This window comes from Mytilus californianus, unplaced genomic scaffold (assembly GCF_021869535.1).
Source record: "Mytilus californianus isolate M0D057914Y unplaced genomic scaffold, xbMytCali1.0.p SCAF_21, whole genome shotgun sequence".
Lineage (NCBI taxonomy): Eukaryota > Metazoa > Mollusca > Bivalvia > Mytilida > Mytilidae > Mytilus > Mytilus californianus.
Genome location: NW_026262670.1, coordinates 2,055,509 through 2,078,960, shown reverse-complemented (window position 1 = coordinate 2,078,960; position 23,452 = coordinate 2,055,509). Strand labels below are relative to the sequence as shown.

Sequence of the window (23,452 nt, the reverse complement as noted above, 5' to 3'; positions counted from 1 at the left end):
TGGCCGAAATCGCTAGACGACTCCTTATTGAAGGTATTGCCCTTTAGTGGTGATGATGAGTTTCGGTTGTCAGACTAATATCTTAAAAACTGTTATAGATAGATAGAAACTTTATAAAGCAAAATTGATCTGCAAGTCAAGATCTACAGATAAGTTATTTTTTACAGTAATCGTCAGTAGACTCTATTTAGGAGCGATTTTTTTATCCTTTTTGTGTGTTTTTTTGGTAGATAGAGAGAAGCTGTAAACAGAAATATCATCAGCATCAGATCCACAAAAAAGAGATTTTTGTCATCAATTTTATTCTAGTATACAACGTTGGAGCCAGAGTGTTCATTGTTGAAGATGCACATAGACCTAGGTCACCTAGTTCAGTACTACAAGATGTTATCCAATTTTTATTGTAAAACGTGTTCTGTTCCTTTCAGAGGCAAATTACAAACAATCTTAATTTTCTTTTGTATTTCATTGTTTTGTTTTGTCAATATTTTGACTTATATCACATTTGCATTAATTGCATTTATTATTGTATACTATTAGCTTACTCTTTATAAGATGTCCTTCTTTCGACAACAAATTCGGCAAATAAACAGCTGTGTATCACCGCAATAAAGATATAGCATTTTTTTTGTGGCTATTTCATTTCTAAAAATATATGCCTTTATTTTTTCAAATAATTTACCTTGTTAATAAAGTTATAAATGTTAAACAAAAATAAATAAAGAATAATGACAAGATCCTAAAAATAGGTAATTTTAAACTGTGAAGGAAAACTTATGTATTTGAATTGTTCTAAACCCCAACCCTTTTACATAACAGTCTTTTTAAATAATCTTATCGTTATAAATTCTGATGTAAGAATAGCACCGTTAACTTACAATTATAAGTATAATTTAAATTTAAGACTAATTAAATTCTTAATACTAATTTGTAAATATATCCAGTTCTTACTAAACTTGTTCTTACACCTCAGCACATATGATTATTATTTTTAAATTTTATGATTTAAATTCTATAATGACAATCCTATGAATCAATAAGGATATTAATCATTTATTATTTTTTATTGTAAGTCATCTGTACATAATTTTATGTTTCCTTATGTTTTAAGGTGTATATAGTTGCTACAATTATACCCTATGGGTAGTGCTCCACAATTAATGGAGGAACATATTTATTTATTTATTTTATTTTTGGTGTTTTAACGCCGCTTTTAAGCACCGCTTTTGGGCTATTTCGTGGTGGCCAGTTTTTATTGGTGGAGGAAGCCGGAGTGCCCGGAGAAAACCACCGACCTTCGATAGGAAAACTGACAATCCTAGTCAATTAAGATTGGAGTCGAGTGCACCCGCACGAGCGGGGTTCGAACTCACAACCTCAGTGTTGACTGGCTAGTGATTACAGTAGTAACTGCTTAGACCACTCGGCCACCGAGGCCCCTGGAGGAACATACAAGAAACTGATAGACTGAGGTAAAAAGGTAAAAAGATAGAGATCATGTATTTACACTGTACACATCGGTCTGACAAGAAATGAAAAGGATTAAACTCATCGATAAGGCATCGTGTCACATTGGGCATGGTTCCAGGACGAAATACTTCTTTTAGCTTATTTTATTCCTTTTCTCCGACCGGATGTTGATAATTCAACGTTGTGAGATCGAAAATGTCTGTTCAGTCGTTTGTAAGCAAAAGAAAGAAGCATTTCATCGGTTTATCAGCACCGTTGGGATATGTTCCTGGTTTAGGGAGAGGGTAAGTTAGTGGCATATATCCAGCTGAACCTCAGACATTCTTAAATTAGGCCCAATGTTATCTTCTTCTTGGATTTAGTAGTTAAACTCAAGGATGAGTACTCAGTACTTTGTGTTTATGTTCTGGTAATGAATATTTGGTATCGGGTCCGTTCGCGCCCAATACACGTTCGCACCCTACATGTTCGCACCCCACACGTTCGCCCCCTAGGTCCGTTCGCACCCAAAACAAATTTCTTGGTAGAGGGGTCTAAATACAGCACAAACAACATTTTCCAAAAGAACAAAAAGTGAAAAAGTATATTTTAACAAAACGCATTTGACTAGCAGGTCGAACAACGGATGTTCTTAAACCCTGCTGACTGCCATGGCGATTGCAAAATAAACGGATCACAGATGTAACAAAATGAATCTTAATTTTAATCTAATACCAAATAGAAAAAACTAAAAACTTGCGGAGAAGATGGTATACCGCAAACATGAGGTGCAAAAATTTGTACACCATATCCGGATTTCGACAATTAATGTCTCTTCAGTGATGTTAGGAATCGAAACGGTATTTGGAAGCCCATATAATTTACCTCAATTTGGGATTGACTCTTGAATGAGATATATATATAGAGCAATACACTTACCTAAACATGATTAAGATTTATTCAACACATTAAAAAAACGTTGTCAGAATCTCACTAAATTTAGAAACAATGAAAAAAATATATTTATAGCAATACACTTACCATGCTTACCATTTATTCAACACCAAAATAACGTTGTCAGATTAGCACTTTATTTACTAGAAACAATGAAAAAAAATATTTATAACAATACACTAACCAAAACATGATTAAAAATTATTCAACAAAAAAATAAAATACTGGTTGTCAGAATCTCACTTTATTTAAAAACAATGAAAAAAAAATGTTTATAGCAATACATTTACCATGACACAAAAAAGACCTTGTCAGAATCTCACTTTATTTAGAAACAATGAAAAAAATATACTTATAGCAATACACTTACCAAAACTAGTTAACAAATTATTAAACACAAAACTAATAAAAATTGGGCGCGAACGTGTAGGGTGCGAACGTGTAGGGTGCGAAAGTGAAAGGGGGCGAACGTGAATGGGGGCGAACGTGATTGGGCGCGAACGGACCCGGATTCTGAATATTTACAATGAATATAATTAAAAGTTAAGAATACGCTGCATGCTGTACAGGTGGTGCTGGTCATCTACGCAAACAGTGTCTTGAAATCTTCCACAGTGAGAGCTTTCAGTTTCACTATCGAGGATGGTAGGTTATAAATTTCTAGGCTATTACTGTTCTTGGAAAGAATGAGTTCTTAAAATAGTCATGTCTTGGGTTGAAGATGGTGTATGCCATAGAATTGTAGTGTCTAGATGGTCTGTGTAGTTGGATCAGGTAGTTTTTTGGTGGAATAGCTACAAGTCCATAATTGTGTAGAGTTATAAGCATAATCATGATAATACGATGTGGAAGTAACAACTCGCCCCACTGCAAAATCGCCCCTGATACACTCATCTTACTTTCCACTAACTCATTTAAAAAAGTTAATCCCCATGAATTTAGATGTACCAACTCACCCAACTATAAATGAAAAGTACAAAAATGTACATGTATATTGATCTCGATAAATAAAGGTCTGCCAACTCGCCACACTTACATGTATGAAACTTGTATACGGTAAAAAAATATTATTTTCTGTAAAAACTTGCAGGATTTGTTTTCTCTTTTACCAATCCTTTTAGGATGGGATATTCTTTTATCATGTGTTTAGGTTTAATTACGCCCCACTTATAATGTGAAATATCACTAATTAATATGGATATATAAACTTTCCAAATCTCTGTCCAGTTATTTCAATAAAGATTTGATTGAAATTGCATGGAACAAGAAACAAATGAATTGTTACAGTGTATGAAAAATACAAGTCACTTTGTAAGTAATTTATTTTATTAACTTTGTAAAGGGGTTGCTATGTTTTTTCTCTCTTGTTCATTGTTGTTACCATGGTTACATGACATTTTTACCCCAGAAATTTTTTCAATTTTTAACAAACTATTCAGAATAACTTTTTCCTCTGTTTTAGCTAGAAGTACAATCAGGATAAAATGTTATAACCCCCCTTTTTATCCCTATTGTAAAGTCATTTGAAAGTATGTGGCTGTCCCCCAATGAAAATGAGAATATTTGTCATTTGATAGAGAAAAAAGACGGTATAAATTATGAAAATTTAGAACTGGCACAAAATGAGCACAAAATTATTTTTTGGTATTTCAGTCTAATAAACGGAGCAAATAATTTTTCTGCCTTAAAGATGGAACATTGAAAAGTAAAACCCCAATTGGCAGCAACACACGACAACTTTCAAATGAATTAAATGTTTTAGTAAAGTTTGCATTTTTACCAGGGAAAATAATGACCTTACACAGGTCATTATTTTATGCTTTGAAGCACATTTCACTGAAACTTGGTATTGTCCAGGTTGAATCTTCAGAAGTATGACCTATCATTCTGAAAGAAAATAACTCCATATACAAATGTATATAAAAATTTTAAAAAATCAGTACTTGATGTAGCAATTTAAAGCAAGCTTACTTACAAAATGTATGTGCATTATAATGGTAAAGAAACCATACAATTGTATCATAATGCAATATATATGATTAGGCCAACTAAAATTGATTAGTAGATTTTAACCAGAAAAGAAATTGGGTGGGTGGGAGGATTTTTTTTTTTTATTTTTATTTCCTTTAAAACACTTTTGTAATGTGTTCTTCATATGCAAAGATAATAATAATCTTATAACAAGTATATATCAGGAAATTCAGATTCTACATAATTTTTATACGACCGCAAAAAAATTTTGGGGTCGTATATTGCTATCATGTCGTCGTCGTCCGAAGACATTTGTTTTCCAGACAATAACTTAAGTTTATGTGTATGGATGTCTATGAAATTTTACCAAAAGGTTCAATACCACTAAAGAAAGGTTGGGATTGTTTTTTGGGGTGATGGTCCCAACTGTTTAGGAATTAGGGGCCCAAAACAAGCATTTTTCTAGTTTTAGGACAATAACTTGTTGATAAGTATATTGATTGCTCTGAAATTTTACCACAAGGTTCAATACCACAAGTTGAAGGTTGGGATTCATTTTGGGGATAATTGTCCAAACCGTTCAGGAATTAGGGGCCAAAAAGGGTCTAAAACAAACATTTTTGTCGAGCCTTCGACTTTAGTCGAAAAAGCGAGACATAGCGATCCTACATTCCGTCGGCGGCGGCGTCGGCGGCGTCCACAAATATTCACTCTGTGGTTAAAGTTTTTGAAATTTTAATAACTTTCTTAAACTATCCTGGATTTCTACCACACTTGGACAGAAGCTTGTTTATGATCATAAGATAGTATCCAGAAGTAAATTTGTAAAAATAAAATTCCATTTTTTCCGTATTTTACTTATAAATGGACTTAGTTTTTCTGCCGGGAAATATTACATTCACTCTGTGGTTAAAGTTTTTAAAATTTTAATAACTTTCTTAAACTATCCTGAGTTTCTACCAAACTTGGACAGAAGCTTGTTTATGATCATAAGATAGTATCCAGAAGTAAATTTTGTAAAAAAAAAAATCCATTTTTTCCTTATTTTACTTTTAAATGGACTTAGATTTTCTGCCAGGAAACAACACATTCACTCTGTGGTTAAAGTTTTTAAAATTTTAATAACTTTCTTTTACTATTTTGGATTTGTACCAAACTTGGACAGAAGCTTGTTTATGATCTAAAGCTAGTATCTAGAAGGAAATTTTGTAAAAAAATAAATCTATTTTTTCCGTATTTTACTTTTAATGGACTTAGATTTTCTGCCAGGAAACAACACATTCACTCTGTGGTTCAAGTTTTTAAAATTTTAATAACTTTCTTAAACTATTTTGGATTTGTACCAAACTTGGACAGAAGCTTGTTTATGATCAAATGCTAGTATCTAGAAGGAAATTTTGTTTTCTTCCAGTTAACATTACATTCAGTCTGCAGTTAAAGTTTTTAAACATTTATTAGATTCATAAACTATCCGAGATTTTTACCAACCTTGGACAGAAGCTTCTTACAATCAAAAGATAGTATCAAGAGGAATATTTTTATTGATTTACTTCCTCATTTTTGTTGCGCCTGCGATTAACAGAAAAAGTAGGCGAGACACTGGGTTCCGCGGAACCCTAACGAATTTTTCTAGTTTTCAGACAATAACTTGTGTTTAAGTGTATTGATGTCTCTTAAAATGTACCACATTTTACAAAAAGAAAATTTTCTTCAAATGTTATAATTTTTGGAAAAAGGGGGTGGGGACAATTTTTATCCTCAAGATTTAAGAAATTAACAAGAAAATTTCTTCAAATATTTATTTTTGGAAAAGGGGGGGGTGGGGGGGGGGGGGGTTGTCAATTTTTTTTCTTCATCAAGATTTAAGAAATTGTCAATTTTCAAAGAAAAATTGGGGGCCACAATTGCTAATTCTTTGTATATAGTCTGAAATCAGATTTACTAAGTATTGTGCAACAGCACAGTGTACTGCACAAAAGCGAGAAATCTTCAATTGAATAAAAATTCAAATCATATAATAACCAATTTTGAGTTCTTTGACTACATTTATTCTGTGTCAGAAACCTATAATGACACTATAAAACAAGAACACAACCAAAAAGAAGAAGTTTTTTGATGATTCTATCTAGGGGGTGGGGACAGAGAGTGTTTGCTGTTTGTCAACAAAAAACTACAGCCTTGAGGTAAATGAAGGGGTTTGCTATGATACATTTTGTACGTTGGCCAACTTTTTGTACTCAACATATTACGGTCATGATTCGCACAAATGTGTTTCACGATTCTTGCGCTTTGAATATCATTTACAGTTCAAATTTCCTGACACAAAGTCATCATATAAATAACATGAATAAAAAATCAACATTTTTCTAATCACTAAAATTTGTGACATAACACAATTTGTGTTCTTGGACACTGCCATAAAACTTACCAAATATTTCATGCCCTTCCCGCAATCAATCTCTATTCTCAGAAGATAATGTTGTCATCATATAGCAGCAGAATATGTCAACTTAATTATTTTCGTTAAATTACTCGAAGAAATAAGAAAAACAATATTTGAAACAGAAATTTTTAAATGAAACGAAATTATAGGCGGTTACAGGTAACAGAAATGAACAAAATTCGAAAATTGTAAATTTTTTTAAAATAAAAAAAAATCCAGACGTGACGATTTCAGAGGGTTGGGTGGGGGATGAAAATCTATCAATTAATTTTAATTGGCCTTATAACAATTTAAGGATTCCAATTTAACAGCAATTTGATTTTAATATATACATGATATAGTAATTTTAAAACAGGATGCGGATGATCCTCATAAATTACTATTCCCATTTACGGTTATTGTACCTAAAATCGGGTATCATTTGTGATTTTTCCGTCTCACCCCAGTGACTTGTGAAGCAGGCATGGATGGCTAACTTTATCAAAGATGTATAAGGTTGATACTGTACCTCCATATTACCATTGATTTGTATAGTAAGACAAATACTAAACACAAGACACATTCTTACATTACACATTATAATGAGATAATATATAAGGCTTCCCTTTGATTTTGATTTGGTGCTCGATTTACATAATGATATTTTTGATAGAAAGAAGAGAAAATGTAGAATAATAACAGGCTATTTCGTTCGTACGTCATGTATGTCATACATTGCCACGTGGACAAAAAAAAATGACTGTTTCAAAGAAAAAAATCAGGCAGCTTTCAGATATCCTATAACATGTACATGTATAACGAAGTAAAGTATGAGAAACTTCATTTTTCTATTTCAGAGCCACTGGTTTCACAACAAGATCTGATATTGGTCCAGCAAGAGATGCAGATGATATATCGTAAGTACATACACTACAGGTCATGTGCATTTTGTCATTTCTACCTGTCTACAGTGGGCACCACACTCCTTCCTACTTAAATAAATCATAGATGATTTGTTAAGAATTGAATTCAAAAGATCAAATCATTTTTCCAAGGTAATGTTCAACTCCTATGATAAAAGAGAAGAGATGACATTTCTGATCTATAGGACCAGTACAGTGGATCGTCTTCCACCAAGGATTGATAGACGAGACAAATCCAACTTTAGCTGTAGTGAACCATGTGTTTATACAAATCCAATACCGGTACATATACAAGTAAAAGGAGATAAGACAGAAACCCAAGGAATGAAAACAAAAGACGTCAAGAGGGCAACATACAGTCTTCAGCAACAGACAGGTGTCTTTAAAACATGTCAAGCTCTAAATCTTTGAAAACATGTACTTAATGTAAACAGCAACACTTAATGTAAACAGCAAAACTTAATGTAAACAGCAACACTTGATGTAAACAGCAACACTTAATGTAAACAGCAACACTTAATGTAATCAGCAACACTTATTAATGTAATCAGCAACACTTAATGTACATGTGACATATGCATATTGAGAATCATGATTATTAGTTTGCTGCATTGGGTATATCATTCTGGAGTTATCTTCAAACGAAACACAAATGTGATTATGTACAGTTTGCACTTATGTTTATTCATGTTATTGTAATTTTTATTTCCATAGTGATGATAGACATGCCCACAATAAGAAACAGAAAACAGACGAGGAGGAAGAGGAAGATTTAAACGATGCTAACTATGATGAGGTAAAAAAATAACAAATTACTATTGTCATTTAACTTAAGCATGTTAAAGATTCAAAGTTTGTGACATTCAAACATCATATATACAAAAAGTTGACTATATATACTGTATGGAGAACTGTAGTTGTCTTGTTAGAAACCATGTCACATCTCCTTATTATTCCCCTACCGACGAAGTCGAAGGGGACTTTAGGTTTGCACTCCGTCCATCCGTCAGTCCAGCAAATCAAATTTCCACAGTTTTTTTCTTCATGCTTTAAGATATTGATTTGATAATTGGTATATAGTTTTATCATGACAAGTTACAGTTCAAGTTTGAATTTTGTTCCGGTCTGATGATTTTGTGCAGAGTTATGGTCCTTGGACTTTGAAAATTCACTCAAATAATCAGTTTTCCTCACTTTTTTGTCAAGCTTGTTTTTATATCATATATAAAAAATAATCAGTTAATATATTTTCCTTTTGTTTAAATATAAAAAATGAAACATATATATGAGTTCCCTGTCGGGGCGGTTCCAGAAACTGCATATTAAAAGTTTTGCAAATGTTGTCTAGACATTGTTTACTCATGGTCTCTCAGGTAACAACCACTTGAGAGGGTCTACAGATTAGTATCAAATGCTTGTACTGCAATAAATTCTTGCATTTTTTGGATAGAGATTGCAAGAAATGCAATCAAAACCAAGGGTCCGGAAACGGTCATGTATGCCAGACATGACCGATTTGGAAACTGAAAAGACCGAAATGATTTATTGGGATTTAGGTCTTTTTTTTTTTTTTTACAGAAATAATTTCGGTCATTTCATTGAGATCAGGGTTTTATCGGTCGCCATTTTGAACTTATTTTTGTTTTCAGGTCATCAAGAAAAATAGATTTGTTTGAGACAAAATAAAAATTTTATTGATTTGTGTTAGTGATTTAATAATATTTATCATTAGTCTGTTGTTCATTCTATAATGTAAGTAAAAACAATGTACAGGACTCTGTCGAGTCACAGCGTGGGGTAAGTCTGGGTTCAAGCCACTAGGTTTGTTTACATAGTAAGGATAGTAATCAATGTCCAGGAAGTTTGAATTCGGCTTGGGTGTCGTTATTGTCTTGATTAAAGCCATAAAGGCCATGTACACAAATCTCACCTGTAAACACCTGTTAAGCAATAAAAACAATATGGCGATTTGCTGTGCATCAAATTTAACGTTTTAACCATTCTGACCTAGATTTTCCCAAACAGATATTATTTTATTCATTAAAGAAGACAAATAACACTGTTGACCCGAGAATCTGTCTATTTTTATCCAAATAAAACATATAATCCATTTATAATCGATCAGCTGATTTGGTCAACGTTTGTTAAATATAGATTTATGTTTACTGAGTTTGCGCATGGAAAATGGGGATCAACATGGGTTAATTGATAATCTTATTTGAAAGATCGATTTTACTGTTAACTTTTCGGTAGGAAATGGCAGATAAAGATATTAATAGATTTGCAAAAGTGGTAAAGCGTATAATTTATAGGAATGCAGAATTAAAAAAAAATGTTTAAAAAAGGAATTAAAACTAAATAACGTAATTTAGATTTGAAGCCATACAGCCTATTTAAGAAATATACTCAGCGAATGAACAATCTCGATTTTTTTTTTTTTTTTTTGCACTTCCGATTTTTTGAAACCATCTTACTCACAGAATGTAATGGGCGTTATCCTTTCTTTTGTTTTCCTGGCTAAACTTCCGATTTTTACCCAAGTGAAGCCATACATTCTCTCTGTAAAGACCAACAGAATTCATGGTTTCCTCTTTTTGATCCTCATATCGTAAACCAGGTGAATACACATTATCTTGTTGTGTATTACTTACACTCATCCAAACAGCAGCAATTTGAACAATACAAACGATATCTTGTACATGCAATAAGAAGCTCAACACAGTTTATTAATTGGTTTACATAACTTTATTTCAAAATGATGAAACATGCCGTATTTTATTCCTCTTTTAATTTATGCAAATTTAAAGGGTTATGCATACGACCTCAGTGATGCAATACACAACAACAAAACGTCTCCTCGTGTAGTTTCTAACTCAGAGACATCACTGTTACTGTTAGATCAAGGTACAGTTACACTTGTTTGACCCAATACTTCACAAAAAAGGACTTTACTTGTCCATGTGCAAGACTTGTCACCCTTAGAAAAATGCATTATTGTGCATCACGATATTAAAAATTACATAAGTAATGCATAGTGTATGAATCTGTTATAAAAATAGGTTCAACTACAAATGTACAATCATGAACAAAGGAAGATAACTCCAACTCAAAATTTTAACTTCCCTAGCAAATTTCAATTCAATGTTTTATTTAAAAATTCACAAAATTGCAAAATGAAAGCAATCTTTACCCTTCAGTACTCACAAGCACTTTGATTAGTTCTCCGTTTATGGAGGGTTTTGTATTTTTCAGTTCTTAAGTTGTGAAGGAAATTTTTGTGAAATAATGGTAAAATCCCTTGTATTTTTCAGTTCTCTGGTTATGGAGGAAGTTTATGTGGAAAAGATCCTTATGATGAAGATGACAAAGAGGCTGATCAGATTTATGATGCTATTGACAAAAGAATGGATGAAAAGAGGAAAGAAAGGAGAGAACTGAAACTAAGAGAAGATTTAGAAAAATACCGTCAAGAACGTCCCAAAATCCAGCAACAGTTTTCTGATTTAAAGGTACAGTCAAACCTGTGAAGAAAGGTCTTAATATCTTAACCCCAGAAATGTATGTAATGTTTACCTGTAATTAGATCTATGTGTATTTATTGTGTTTACATGTAATTAAATATATGTGTATTATTTATTGTAGAGAAACTTAGCTGAGGTATCAGAAGACCAATGGTTAAATATCCCAGAGGTGGGTGATGCTAGGAACAGGAAACAAAGACTGGCACGCAAAGATCAGTATGTTATATATTGTCTGCTTTTGTCAAATATGTGTGTCTGGGGCTTAGGTGGCCAAGTGATTTAAGTAGTTGAACTACTGTTTAACTATAAAAATAAGAAGATGTGGTAGGATTGCCAATGAGACAACTCTCAACCGGACACCAAATGACATAGAAGTTAACAACTATAGGTTACTGTATGTCCTTCAACAAGGAGCAAAATCCATACCGTGTAGTTAGCTATAAAAGGCCCAGAAATGACAAATGTTAAACAATTGAAACAAATAAACTAACTGCCTGATTTATGTACAAAACACTGAATAAAAAATAAATATGATATACAGCAACAAATGACAACCACTGAACTACAGTCTCTGGACTTGGGACAGGCACATACAGAATGTGGCGGTGTTAAATATGTTTGTGGGCACCCATCTCTCCCCTTATCTGGGACAGTGGTGTTAAAGCTCAACATATAAACAAACTACAAAAACCAGTTGAAAAGGGCTTAACTCTTCAGATAGATACAAAGCAGAAAAACTAGTAACAAGAACACAGACTGAACATGCATATGGCAAGGTATTTATACATCCCCACAACAAAAAAGACACTAAGTACAGATCTGAGAGTACTCACAGTTGCTGACAGCTAGTTCAAAGCCAATATCTGTCATGAATTCATATATTGTACCCCTTCTTTTCTCTGACAAAGTTAAAAATAACAACCAGGAAACAGAGATTGGCATGCAAAAAACTCAATAAATTTGTGAGTGAAAGGAGTGTGTGTGAACTCTGCTGACTGAATACAGTCATTTATTACTTGTAATTCAAGTACCATGCACTAAAAAAATATTTCAATATAAAATTCAATCAACAATTTCGAAATGTATAAACTTTTTGTCTACCAATGAAATAAGATGTAACATACAACATTGCAATTATATTCTTGTGAAACTTAATTACACACCAGAAATTGAAATCTCCCATACATTTTTCCAGATTTACCCCACTGCCAGATAGTGTATTAGCAGGGGCAGTTGCCAGGACAGGAAATGCTACATCAATATCAGATCGGGACCAGGTAACATTTTAAATGATAGATAGACCTTGTCATAGAGACTAAAAATTATCTGAAAATATTGTTTTTGACCTGTCGGCCAGTCTGTCCATCCATAAGCCAATTTGTTAGTCACTTTCATTTCCAGTTGGTAACTCAAATACTGTTTATTGGTTTTCTAACCTTACTGGTAAACGTGGTTATATAAGGTCATATAACGAGATGAAGATCCCTATTAATTTTGAGGTTACCATGTCAAATTTCAAGGTCATAGTTACTAGAAAAAAGACTAAAACTTGTGCGGGAAAGGGGTTTCTGGATCCTTAATAAAATGTGCTCACATATAATGAAAAGAAGATTGCTATTGATTTTGATGTAACTATATCAGAGATCATGGTCATAGTTACAAAAAAATGGATTGTTAAAAGACCATATTTTTGTCTAAATTCATAACAGAAAAGAATCTTCCTTTATAGCAAACAGAAAAAAAAATATGGCAGCAGGTCACTAAAAGCTTTTTGCCTTATAAGGGGGCATTATATTTGTTCTTTAACTTTGTCCTTCATTAAACATGTTAAAATATCATATACTTTTTTTTGGTTGTAGTCTCATTGAAGTATACCCCACTCATATTGCATGATCCCTTTAAAAAATTCTTTCAATTTCTTTTAAACAGAAATATGGAGGAATCAACACACCCTTTGGAGCAATTACCCCTCTGGGTACCTCAACACCAGGGGATATTGATATGAAGAAGATTGGTGAAGCTAGAAATACATTAATGGATATTAAACTTACACAGGTAATTACAGTTGATGGATATTAAACTTACTCAGGTAATGACAGTTGATGGATATCAAACTTACTCAGGTAATGTCAGTTGATGGATATTAAACTTACCCAGGTAATGTCAGTTGATGGATATTAAACTTACTCAGGTAATGTCAGTTGATGGATATTAAACTTACTCAGGTAATGTCAGTTGATGGATATTAAACTTACACAGGTAATGTCAGTTGATGGATATAAAACTTACACAGGTAATGTCAGCTGATGGATATTAAACTTACACAGGTAATGTCAGTTGATGGATATTAAACTTACTCAGGTAATGTCAGTTGATGGATATTAAACTTACACAGGTAATGTCAGTTGATGGATATAAAACTTACACAGGTAATGTCAGCTGATGGATATTAAACTTACTCAGGTAATGTCAGTTGATGGATATAAACTTACTCAGGTAATGTCAGTTGATGGATATTAAACTTACACAGGTAATATCAGTTGATGGATATTAAATTTATACAGGTAATGTCAGTTGATGGATATTAAACTTACACGGGTAATGACAGTTGATGGATATTAAACTTACTCAGGTAATGTCAGTTGATGGATATTAAACTTACACAGGTAATATCAGTTGATGGATATTAAACTTACACAGGTAATGTCAGTTGATGGATATTAAACTTACTCAGGTAATGTCAGCTGATGGATATTAAACTTACACAGGTAATGACAGTTGATGGATATTAAACTTACTCAGGTAATGTCAGTTGATGGATATTAAACTTACACAGGTAATATCAGTTGATGGATATTAAATTTATACAGGTAGTGTCAGTGAATGGATATTCAACTTGCGCAAGTAATATTAGAAGCTGCTTTGATACGAAGTAGATTAATTTTGTAGATCATTATATTTTACATGGCTAGAATGACCTGTTGGACAAACAGTATTGTTTTTTATGCTAACACCATATTATCTTTAACTTATAGTAAAGTTAGACTACAAAATGAATTTTATTTATAGGTATCAGACTCTGTGAGTGGGCAGACAGTGGTTGATCCCAAAGGGTACCTCACGGATTTACAGTCTATGCTACCCTCACATGGAGGTGATATTAAGTAAGTGAAAGTGTTTACCTGTAGTTTTTTCTGTATTATTACATATACCATAGACCTGAATTTTCTTCTTTATTATAACATATATAAATAAGAAGATGTGGTATGAGCGCCAATGAGACAACTCTCCATCCAAGTCACAATGTATAAAAAGGTCAAAGTACGGCCTTCAACTTGGAGCCTTGGCTCACACCGAACAGCAAGCTATAAGGGGCCCCAAAATGACTAGTGTAAAACAATTCAAACATGAAAACCAACGTTCTAATCTATATAAGAAACCAGAAACACTTATGAACCACATCAACAAACGACAACCACTGAACAACAGGCCATTTACGTAAGATGTTCATCTAGTCTTTTAAATATAGTTCATTTACTATTTATCATCATATATTTGTCCCATAATAGTTGACATGATAAACTTAAGCTAGCTGTGTTACAATCTGATCTTCCTGAGTGATAGAGATCAATGTTAATCTGATTGGTTATAGAATAACTAGTCCAAGAAAATATTGCAAAAAACATCCAAGGAATGAATGAACAACACAGTTATTCACAAATTCATGTAGTATATGAGTTAATTATCAGTGTTTTTTTATATTTAAATTCTTGGATTAATTATTCCCCTTTTTTACACTGAATTTTCAAAGTTTTAATGTAAACAAAGTAGAAAATTTAAGGAACTATATCTTCTAAAAGTCTTGGCTATATTGCATCCTCGTCCATCTGTCTTTTTGTCTAAAAAAAATTCTATCTCATATTTCTCAGGTACTTATAAATTTTCAATAGGTTGAAATTACCTAAACTTTTTTGTTACACTTTCCATAAAAAAAGCATTGAACAGAATGACTTGATATGTAGTCAGCAGCTTTGCAGTGATAAGTTTTTCCAATCCGTCAGATACATACTTTTTGTTTTCTTATACTTTAATTACGAGTTGGTTAGCACAACAACCAGTAAAACTTTTTGCTTGTACTCGCTAGAAAACAGAAGTAAACCTTGGCAAGTCTCATTTTGCTTCAAATTTTAATAAATTTTATAATTTCCTGCAATGAACGAATATTTTATATTTATCTCTAAGTGATGTGAAGAAAGCCAGATTACTGCTGAAGTCAGTGAGAGAAACCAACCCTAAACATCCTCCAGCATGGATAGCCTCAGCTAGATTAGAGGAGGTAACAGGAAAGTTACAGACAGCTAGGAACCTCATCATGAAAGGCTGTGAGGAATGTCCTAAGAGTGAAGATGTATGGTTAGAGGCTGCTAGATTAATGGTAGGCAGTGTTTGTGTTTAATACATTCCCCTGCTAATAGAAGAGGGAATATATATAAAGATAAAGAGATGTGGTATGAGTTCCAATCAGAGACCAAAAAAAATAAATAGGTCTCTGTTCAGGCTTCAACTTGGAACAGGAACCATACTGTATAGTAAGCTAAAAAATCTTCACTACTGCCAAATGAACACCCAATAGGTGAAGTAGTCACCCAGCCTTCTGTGTGTCCAGAGATCCTGGCCTTCTTGTACATATGAATTGAATTATAACTCATGAATCAGAAAGGGTATTTTACAAATCTTAACTTGAATTAAGAATGTAAAGATATGGAGAAGTGGTATGATTGCCAATGAGATATCTATCTACCTGAGTACAAATGACGAAGATAAAAACAATTATAGGTCACTGTATGGCCTGCAACAATGAGAAAAACTTATACCGTAAATTCAGCTATAAAAGGTCCACACAAGGAAAATGTGAAACTATTCAAGTTAGACAACTTACAGTCTTAATTTATACAAAACAATATACAAAAACAAATATGAAAGACATGAATCATTGACAACTGAATTACAAGCTCCTGACTTGGGACAGCCAAATAAAGAAAGTGGCAGGTTAAGCATGTTTGTGAGCACTTATTAAACTTTCCTCTAACCTGGGACAGTGGTGTTACAGCAGAATATATGAACAAAATGTAAAAATTAGTTGCAAATGGCTTAACTCACTAAATTGATATGAGGCACAAATAAACCAAATAACATAAAAACAATGCAGAAAATGTACATCTATATGATTACTCACAGTTACTGAAAGCCAATTACAACTAATAAATAAATCAAGTGTATATACATGTACATGTAATTGATTTTGAGGCAAATTGTTTGATGTTTTTTTCAATATTTTATTTGCATACCAACCAATGTATCATTTTAAAATTCTTAAAAGACCATAGGAAATAAATGTGCCAAAAATCTTTTAAGAAAAAGCAGATGTTAGAGAGATTGAAAAAGAGAAAAATAACTAAAAGGATGAATCATTGAATTTTAATAGCCAGCTGACCAGGCCAAAGCAGTTATAGCACAAGCGGCAAGACAACTGCCCTCCTCTGTCAGAATATGGATCAAAGCTGCTGATTTAGAAACAGAACTGAAGGCAAAGAAAAGAGTCTTTAGAAAAGGTAAGACTACATTATAGTGAAAATTCTTAGTCTGTTGAAAAGGGCATGGAGCTGGGTGCAAATTTTGTTTTTAAGTAATGAACGAATTAAAATCTTTGAAAAGTGGGTCTAATGCTATCAATGAATTAACTTATACAGTGAATTCATTATTATTTGCTTGATACCAAATTTCGTGGATTTGGTCGGTACAGGGGAACTACAAATTTAAACAACAAATTACATATTTTTTATGTGAATATATAGATATAAGAAGATGTGGTATGAGTGCCAATGAGACAACTCTCCATCCAAGTCAAAATTTATAAAAGTAAACCATTATAGGTCAAAGTACGGTCTTCAACACGGAGCCTTGGCTCACACCGAATAGCAAGCTATAAAGGGCCCCAAAAATTACTAGTGTAAAACCATTCAAACGGAAAAACCAACGGTCTAATCTATATAAAAAACGAAAAACGAGAAACACTTATGAACCACATCAATAAACGACAATTACTGAACATCAGATTCCTGACTTAGGACAGGTGCAAACAATTGCAGCGGGTTTAAACGTTTTAATGGTTCCAAACCTTCACCCTTATCTGAAACAATAGTGTAACATCACAACATAGAAAGACACACTATAAAATATCAATTGAAATGGCTTAACTCAATCAAAAGCACGCTTTGGCAAAACCACAAAATCAATTATCCAGGGAGATGCTAGTTTTCCTCAATCCACAAAAAATGTTACCTACGAAAGTAAATGAATCCAAAGTGTTCCAGAAAAGTGGAGAAAAATTTTGCATCAGTGACAAAGTTATATAACAATCTACCAATCTTTATAGTAAATTTAGGCAGGTAGTGGAAACAGGTTTTTGTATTATAAAAGGAAGATATAATAATAGGTGAAACTTTATGTTTTAAGCTTTGGAACACATACCAAACTCTGTCAGATTGTGGAAACAAGCTGTGGAATTAGAAAATGAAGAGGATGCTAGGATCATGTTGAGTCGGGCTGTAGAATGTTGTCCAACAAGTGTAGAGGTAAGTTACTAATTCTTGCACCTACTTATTTGTTCCAAAACTGGAACTGAATACTATGGAATATCTGGAAGTATTTATATAATATTTTTTCTACAAATTATAACTATTAAATTTAAAAAAAACATCTTTGTCTCATGGATTTTCATGCTATTAAGAATGCATTGTGATGTCACAATTTCCATTGAAAGGGCATTCATAGTACAATTTCATATGACATACGAAAACATATGATCTGACCATATATTGAAGAATGTTTTATCAATCACAACAACAGTATAATAGTTAATATTTGTATTAGTATTTTATAATTGAATTTTGTACTTTATGTTGTAATATATGATTATAATGCAGGACCTTATTATATACTGTTTACTGTTTATTCAAAATACACTCAGACGCAGATTTCCTGCGTAACAGGAGCCACAAATACACATAAATTTACAAATAACATAGAAGCGAAATGAGTAGAATACATAAAATAAAACAATATAAATATATTTTTTTACAAAGCTAAATGTATACTACATCTATTGACCAGATCGCAAAAAGTCCGTGCAATCTGTAAAGTTTAATCATCCAATTATGTTTGGTTTTTTGGTAGGTTAGCAAGAATCTGAGGTCATACCAACTTGATAATATTTGACAAAATGTTGAAACTAAATATAAGTCGATGTTGTACACATTTTCATTTAATGTGTTGAATGTAAATTTTGAAAATGTATTCTAAATTAGGGTTCTGACCTTGATTTCACAGTTCACTGAACATGGAAATGTGATAGTGTAAGTATGAACACATTTTCTTGTTCATACGAGTAAAATTTCACATTTAGGATTAATTTCTTTATGTTTAAAGTTCTGGTTAACCTTGCCTGACCTCTAGTCATGTGATACTTTTTCCCTATTTATAGTTGTGGTTAGCCTTAGCCAGACTTGAGACCTATGATAATGCCAGGAAAGTCCTAAACAAAGCCAGAGAGAATATCCCCACCGATCGTCAGATCTGGATAACAGCTGCTAAACTGGAGGAAGCTAACGGAAACAACCATATGGTGGACAAAATCGTAGACAGAGGTTAGATTGTAAAATCAGATTAGGTAGAGTCCATTACAATGAATGTGGGAGGGTAGAGAGAATTGTTTTATTTTTAGGACATGGGTCATTTATGTTTGTATGTCTATTTGATGTATGCCAAATTACTCCAAGAAAGTATGATTTTGTGTGTGGGGATTTTGGAAAGTCCTATCCTGCCCTCCCACATCCATTTTAATGGAATAGCCCTTTGTGAAGATGTATTATATTCAATAACATTCACTTCAATCTCTTTTCATTCCTAGCTGTTTTTGTAGAAACAACATGAACAATGCATTCATGAACTCAAGAAGAAGTTGCTTGCTTTATTTGAGAGAATTTTCTGAACAATAACTATAACCACTTGTCAATTATTGTGCAGTGACATTCTAGAGGGGATGAAGGACCTTTTTTGGGACATCAGGATTGGGCTTTGTTCTTTCGGAAATTCTGGATTTACACTTATCGGGACCCTGGAATAAATGATTAATTTTTTTGGATCCAGGAAAGAATACTTATTTTTTTTTTTTTTTGGGAGGAAATAGGGATTTGGCGTTTACTTTTCTCGGAATTTGAGATTCAGCATTTTTTTCCCTATATAGCTAGGAATTAGGGATGACATCCCTTCCTATCCCCCCCCCTTCCCCTTTACTACATTTTAGAGAATTTTCTATACTAACTTACTTTTTAACTATAACAATAACCACTTGTCAAATATTGTAGAGTAACATTGTGATTCAGTTAAGACTCTTGATGTTGTATTTTTACAGTAAGTGCTGGTGATTTGTTGAGTGATTTACTCTGAAATAATTCTTTATAGAAATAAGTAGATGTAGTATTATTTCCATGAGATAACTATCCCTCAGAGTCCATGAGATAACTAGCCCTCAGAGTCCATGAGATAACTATCCCTCAGAGTCCATGAGATAACTAGCCCTCAGAGTCCATGAGATAACTATCCCTCAGAGTCCATGAGATAACTATCCCTCAGAGTCCATGTGATAACTATCCCTCAGAGTCCATGAGATAACTATCCCTCAGAGTCCATGAGATAACTATCCCTCAGAGTCCATGTGATAACTATCCCTCAGAGTCCATGAGATAACTATCCCTCAGAGTCCATGAGATAACTATCCCTCAGAGTCCATGAGATAACTATCCCTCAGAGTCCATGTGATAACTATCCCTCAGAGTCCATGAGATAACTATCCCTCAGAGTCCATGAGATAACTATCCCTCAGAGTCCATGAGATAACTATCCCTCAGAGTCCATGAGATGTGGATGTAAGCAACTACTGTAAATTCAGAAATACTTGTGTGCATTTATTAATGGGATTGTTACACAATGGACAAACAAGCTAGATTAATTATATAGCTTTCCAATGAAAACATGTAAAACTATCAAGAAATAAGAAATGGATGGCTATATCATGTATACATTTTAAAAATAAATCTTTTGGCTGCTTCTTTCATATCTATGTGTATTTGACCACAGACAATATATTTAAAGGTTTTGATGAAATACATACTGTTGATTCACTATTATTTGTGGGTTATCAATTTTTGTGGATTTCGTTGGGTATGGGTGAACCACAAATTTCAATGTTTAAAAAAAGGACAAATTTTTTAAAGATTTGTATGCAGACTTTGGCGAAACCTCTAAATCAAATATCCACGAAAATACAATTTTTTCTCAAACCACAAAAATTGATACCCACAAAAATAGATGAATCCAAAGTAGTTGTAAAATTCCTTATGTCTGGACTCCATGATAGATTGTGAATATTTCCAGCTTTGAACTCCTTGAGAGCTAACATGGTAGAAGTTAACAGAGACTTGTGGATAAAAGATGCTGAAGATTGTGAGAAGAGTGGAAGTATAGTCACCTGTCAGGCTATAATGTAAGTTATCAGTAACTTGTCAGGTTATCATGTCAGTTATCAGTTACCTGTCAGGCTATAATGTAAGTTATCAGTTACATGTCAGGGTATCATGTAAGTTGTCAGTTACCTGTCAAGCTATGTTAGATGTCAAGTACATGTCAGGCTGTTATGTAAATTGTCCGTTAACTGTCAGGCTATCATGTTAATTGTCAGTTACCTGTTAGGCTATCATGTAAGTTGTCAGTTACCTGTCTTGCTATCATGTAAGTAGTCAGAAAAATGCACATGTCAGTCTATAATTTAAGTAATCAGTTACCTGTCAGGCTATAATTTAAGTTATCAGTTACCTGTCAGGCTATAATTTAAGTTATCAGTTACCTGTCAGGCTATCATGTAAGTTATCAGTTACCTGTCAGACTATCATGTAAGGTGTCAGTTACCTGTCAGGGTATCATGTAAGGTGTCAGTAACCAGTCATGATGTCATGTAAGTTGTCAGTTACCTGTCAGGCTATCATGCAAGTTGTCAGTTACCTGTCAGGCCATAATGTAAGTTGTCAGTAACCATTCATGTAAGTTGTCAGTTACCTGTCAGGCTATGTTAGATGTCAAGTTCATGTCAGGCTGTTAATTAAATTATCCGTTAACTGTCAGGCTTTCATGTAAGTTGTCAGTTACCTGTCATGTTATCATGTTAGTTGTCAGTTACCCACTAGGCTACCTGGAAGTTGTCAGTTACCTGCACACTTGTCAGTTCTAAGTTACTTGTTATGTTTCCATTTAAGTAGTCAGTTACACTGTTAGTTATTTTTCAGTTACCTGTCAAGCTATCATGTATGTATATACTGCAAGTCAGGCTGTCATGTCTGTAGTCAGGTAACTGCAAGGGTACCATATAAGTTGTCAGTTACCTGTCAGGCTTATATATCTGTTGGTTGTTACCTGACTGGTTAGGAGGTAAGTTCTTAGTTACCCATAAGGTTCTTAAGTTACCTGCCAGTTTCCAATGTTAGTTGTATGTATGTTACCTGTCAAGTTCCTATGTAAGTTCTCAGTTACCTGTTAGGTAGCCATGTAAGTAGTCAGTTACCAGTCAAACTATCATGTAAGTTCTCAGTTACCTCTCAGGCTATCATTTATGCAGTTCATTATCTGTCACCCAGTCATGTAAATGGTCAGTTACCCATGAAGCTATTATGTAATCAGTTACCTGTCAGGTCATCATGTTAATTGACAGTTACCCACCAGACTGTCATGTAAGTTTTCACATTCCTGTCAAGTTGATATGCAAGTTTGAAGTAACCTGCTGTGTTATTATGTATAAATGCTGTCTTTAAAGAAGGTAGACATCCAGAATGGTCAAGTAATTGGTTTTATTTGTTTATGAAAATAAGAAGCTGTGGTATGATTGCCAATGAAACAACTATCCACCAGAGACCAAAGGACATCATAGCAGTTTACAATTATAGATCACCTTCAACAATGAACTTGTTTGTTTGAAAATTTCTGTATTTATTTATTTACAGACGAGCTGTGATAAGTGTTGGTATAGAAGAAGAAGATAGAAAACATACTTGGTTAGAGGATGCTGAATCTGTAAGTCTGAACTATAAAACATACTTGGTTAGAGGATGCTGAATCTGTAAGTCTGAACTATAAAACATACTTGGTTAGAGGATGCTGAATCTGTAAGTCTGAACTATAAAGATAGAAAACATACTTGGTTAGAGGATGCTGAATCTGTAAGTCTGAACTATAAAACATACTTGGTTAGAGGATGCTGAATCTGTAAGTCTGAACTATAAAACATACTTGGTTAGAGGATGCTGAATCTGTAAGTCTGAACTATAAAGATAGAAAACATACTTGGTTAGAGGATGCTGAATCTGTAAGTCTGAACTATAAAACATACTTGGTTAGAGGATGCTGAATCTGTAAGTCTGAACTATAAAGATAGAAAACATACTTGGTTAGAGGATGCTGAATCTGTAAGTCTGAACTATAAAGATAGAAAACATACTTGGTTAGAGGATGCTGAATCTGTAAGTCTGAACTATAAAGATAGAAAACATACTTGGTTAGAGGATGCTGAATCTGTAAGTCTGAACTATAAAACATACTTGGTTAGAGGATGCTGAATCTGTAAGTCTGAACTATAAAATATACTTGGTTAGAGGATGCTGAATCTGTAAGTCTGAACTATAAAGATAGAAAACATACTTGGTTAGAGGATGCTGAATCTGTAAGTCTGAACTATAAAACATACTTGGTTAGAGGATGCTGAATCTGTAAGTCTGAACTATAAAGATAGAAAACATACTTGGTTAGAGGATGCTGAATCTGTAAGTCTGAACTATAAAACATACTTGGTTAGAGGATGCTGAATCTGTAAGTCTGAACTATAAAATATACTTGGTTAGAGGATGCTGAATCTGTAAGTCTGAACTATAAAGATAGAAAACATACTTGGTTAGAGGATGCTGAATCTGTAAGTCTGAACTATAAAACATACTTGGTTAGAGGATGCTGAATCTGTAAGTCTGAACTATAAAGATAGAAAACATACTTGGTTAGAGGATGCTGAATCTGTAAGTCTGAACTATAAAGATAGAAAACATACTTGGTTA

The 23,452-nt window shown here is 33.2% G+C and overlaps 1 protein-coding gene across 1 annotated transcript in view; it reads left to right on the top strand.

Moving 5' to 3' along the window:
* Positions 1-1,625: 1,625 nt before the first annotated feature.
* LOC127731957 (pre-mRNA-processing factor 6-like) overlaps positions 1,626-23,452 on the top strand; it is a 54,865-nt gene continuing 33,038 nt past the window's right edge. The window contains exons 1-14 of the mRNA XM_052240893.1: positions 1,626-1,754; positions 7,654-7,713; positions 8,434-8,515; positions 11,031-11,228; positions 11,362-11,456; positions 12,436-12,517; positions 13,170-13,295; positions 14,310-14,404; positions 15,483-15,675; positions 16,726-16,852; positions 17,757-17,875; positions 18,784-18,946; positions 20,736-20,844; positions 22,352-22,421. Coding sequence (XP_052096853.1) covers positions 1,666-1,754; positions 7,654-7,713; positions 8,434-8,515; positions 11,031-11,228; positions 11,362-11,456; positions 12,436-12,517; positions 13,170-13,295; positions 14,310-14,404; positions 15,483-15,675; positions 16,726-16,852; positions 17,757-17,875; positions 18,784-18,946; positions 20,736-20,844; positions 22,352-22,421 — 1,608 coding nt within the window. The 5' untranslated portion in view covers positions 1,626-1,665. The remainder of the gene's footprint in view (positions 1,755-7,653; positions 7,714-8,433; positions 8,516-11,030; positions 11,229-11,361; positions 11,457-12,435; positions 12,518-13,169; positions 13,296-14,309; positions 14,405-15,482; positions 15,676-16,725; positions 16,853-17,756; positions 17,876-18,783; positions 18,947-20,735; positions 20,845-22,351; positions 22,422-23,452) is intronic.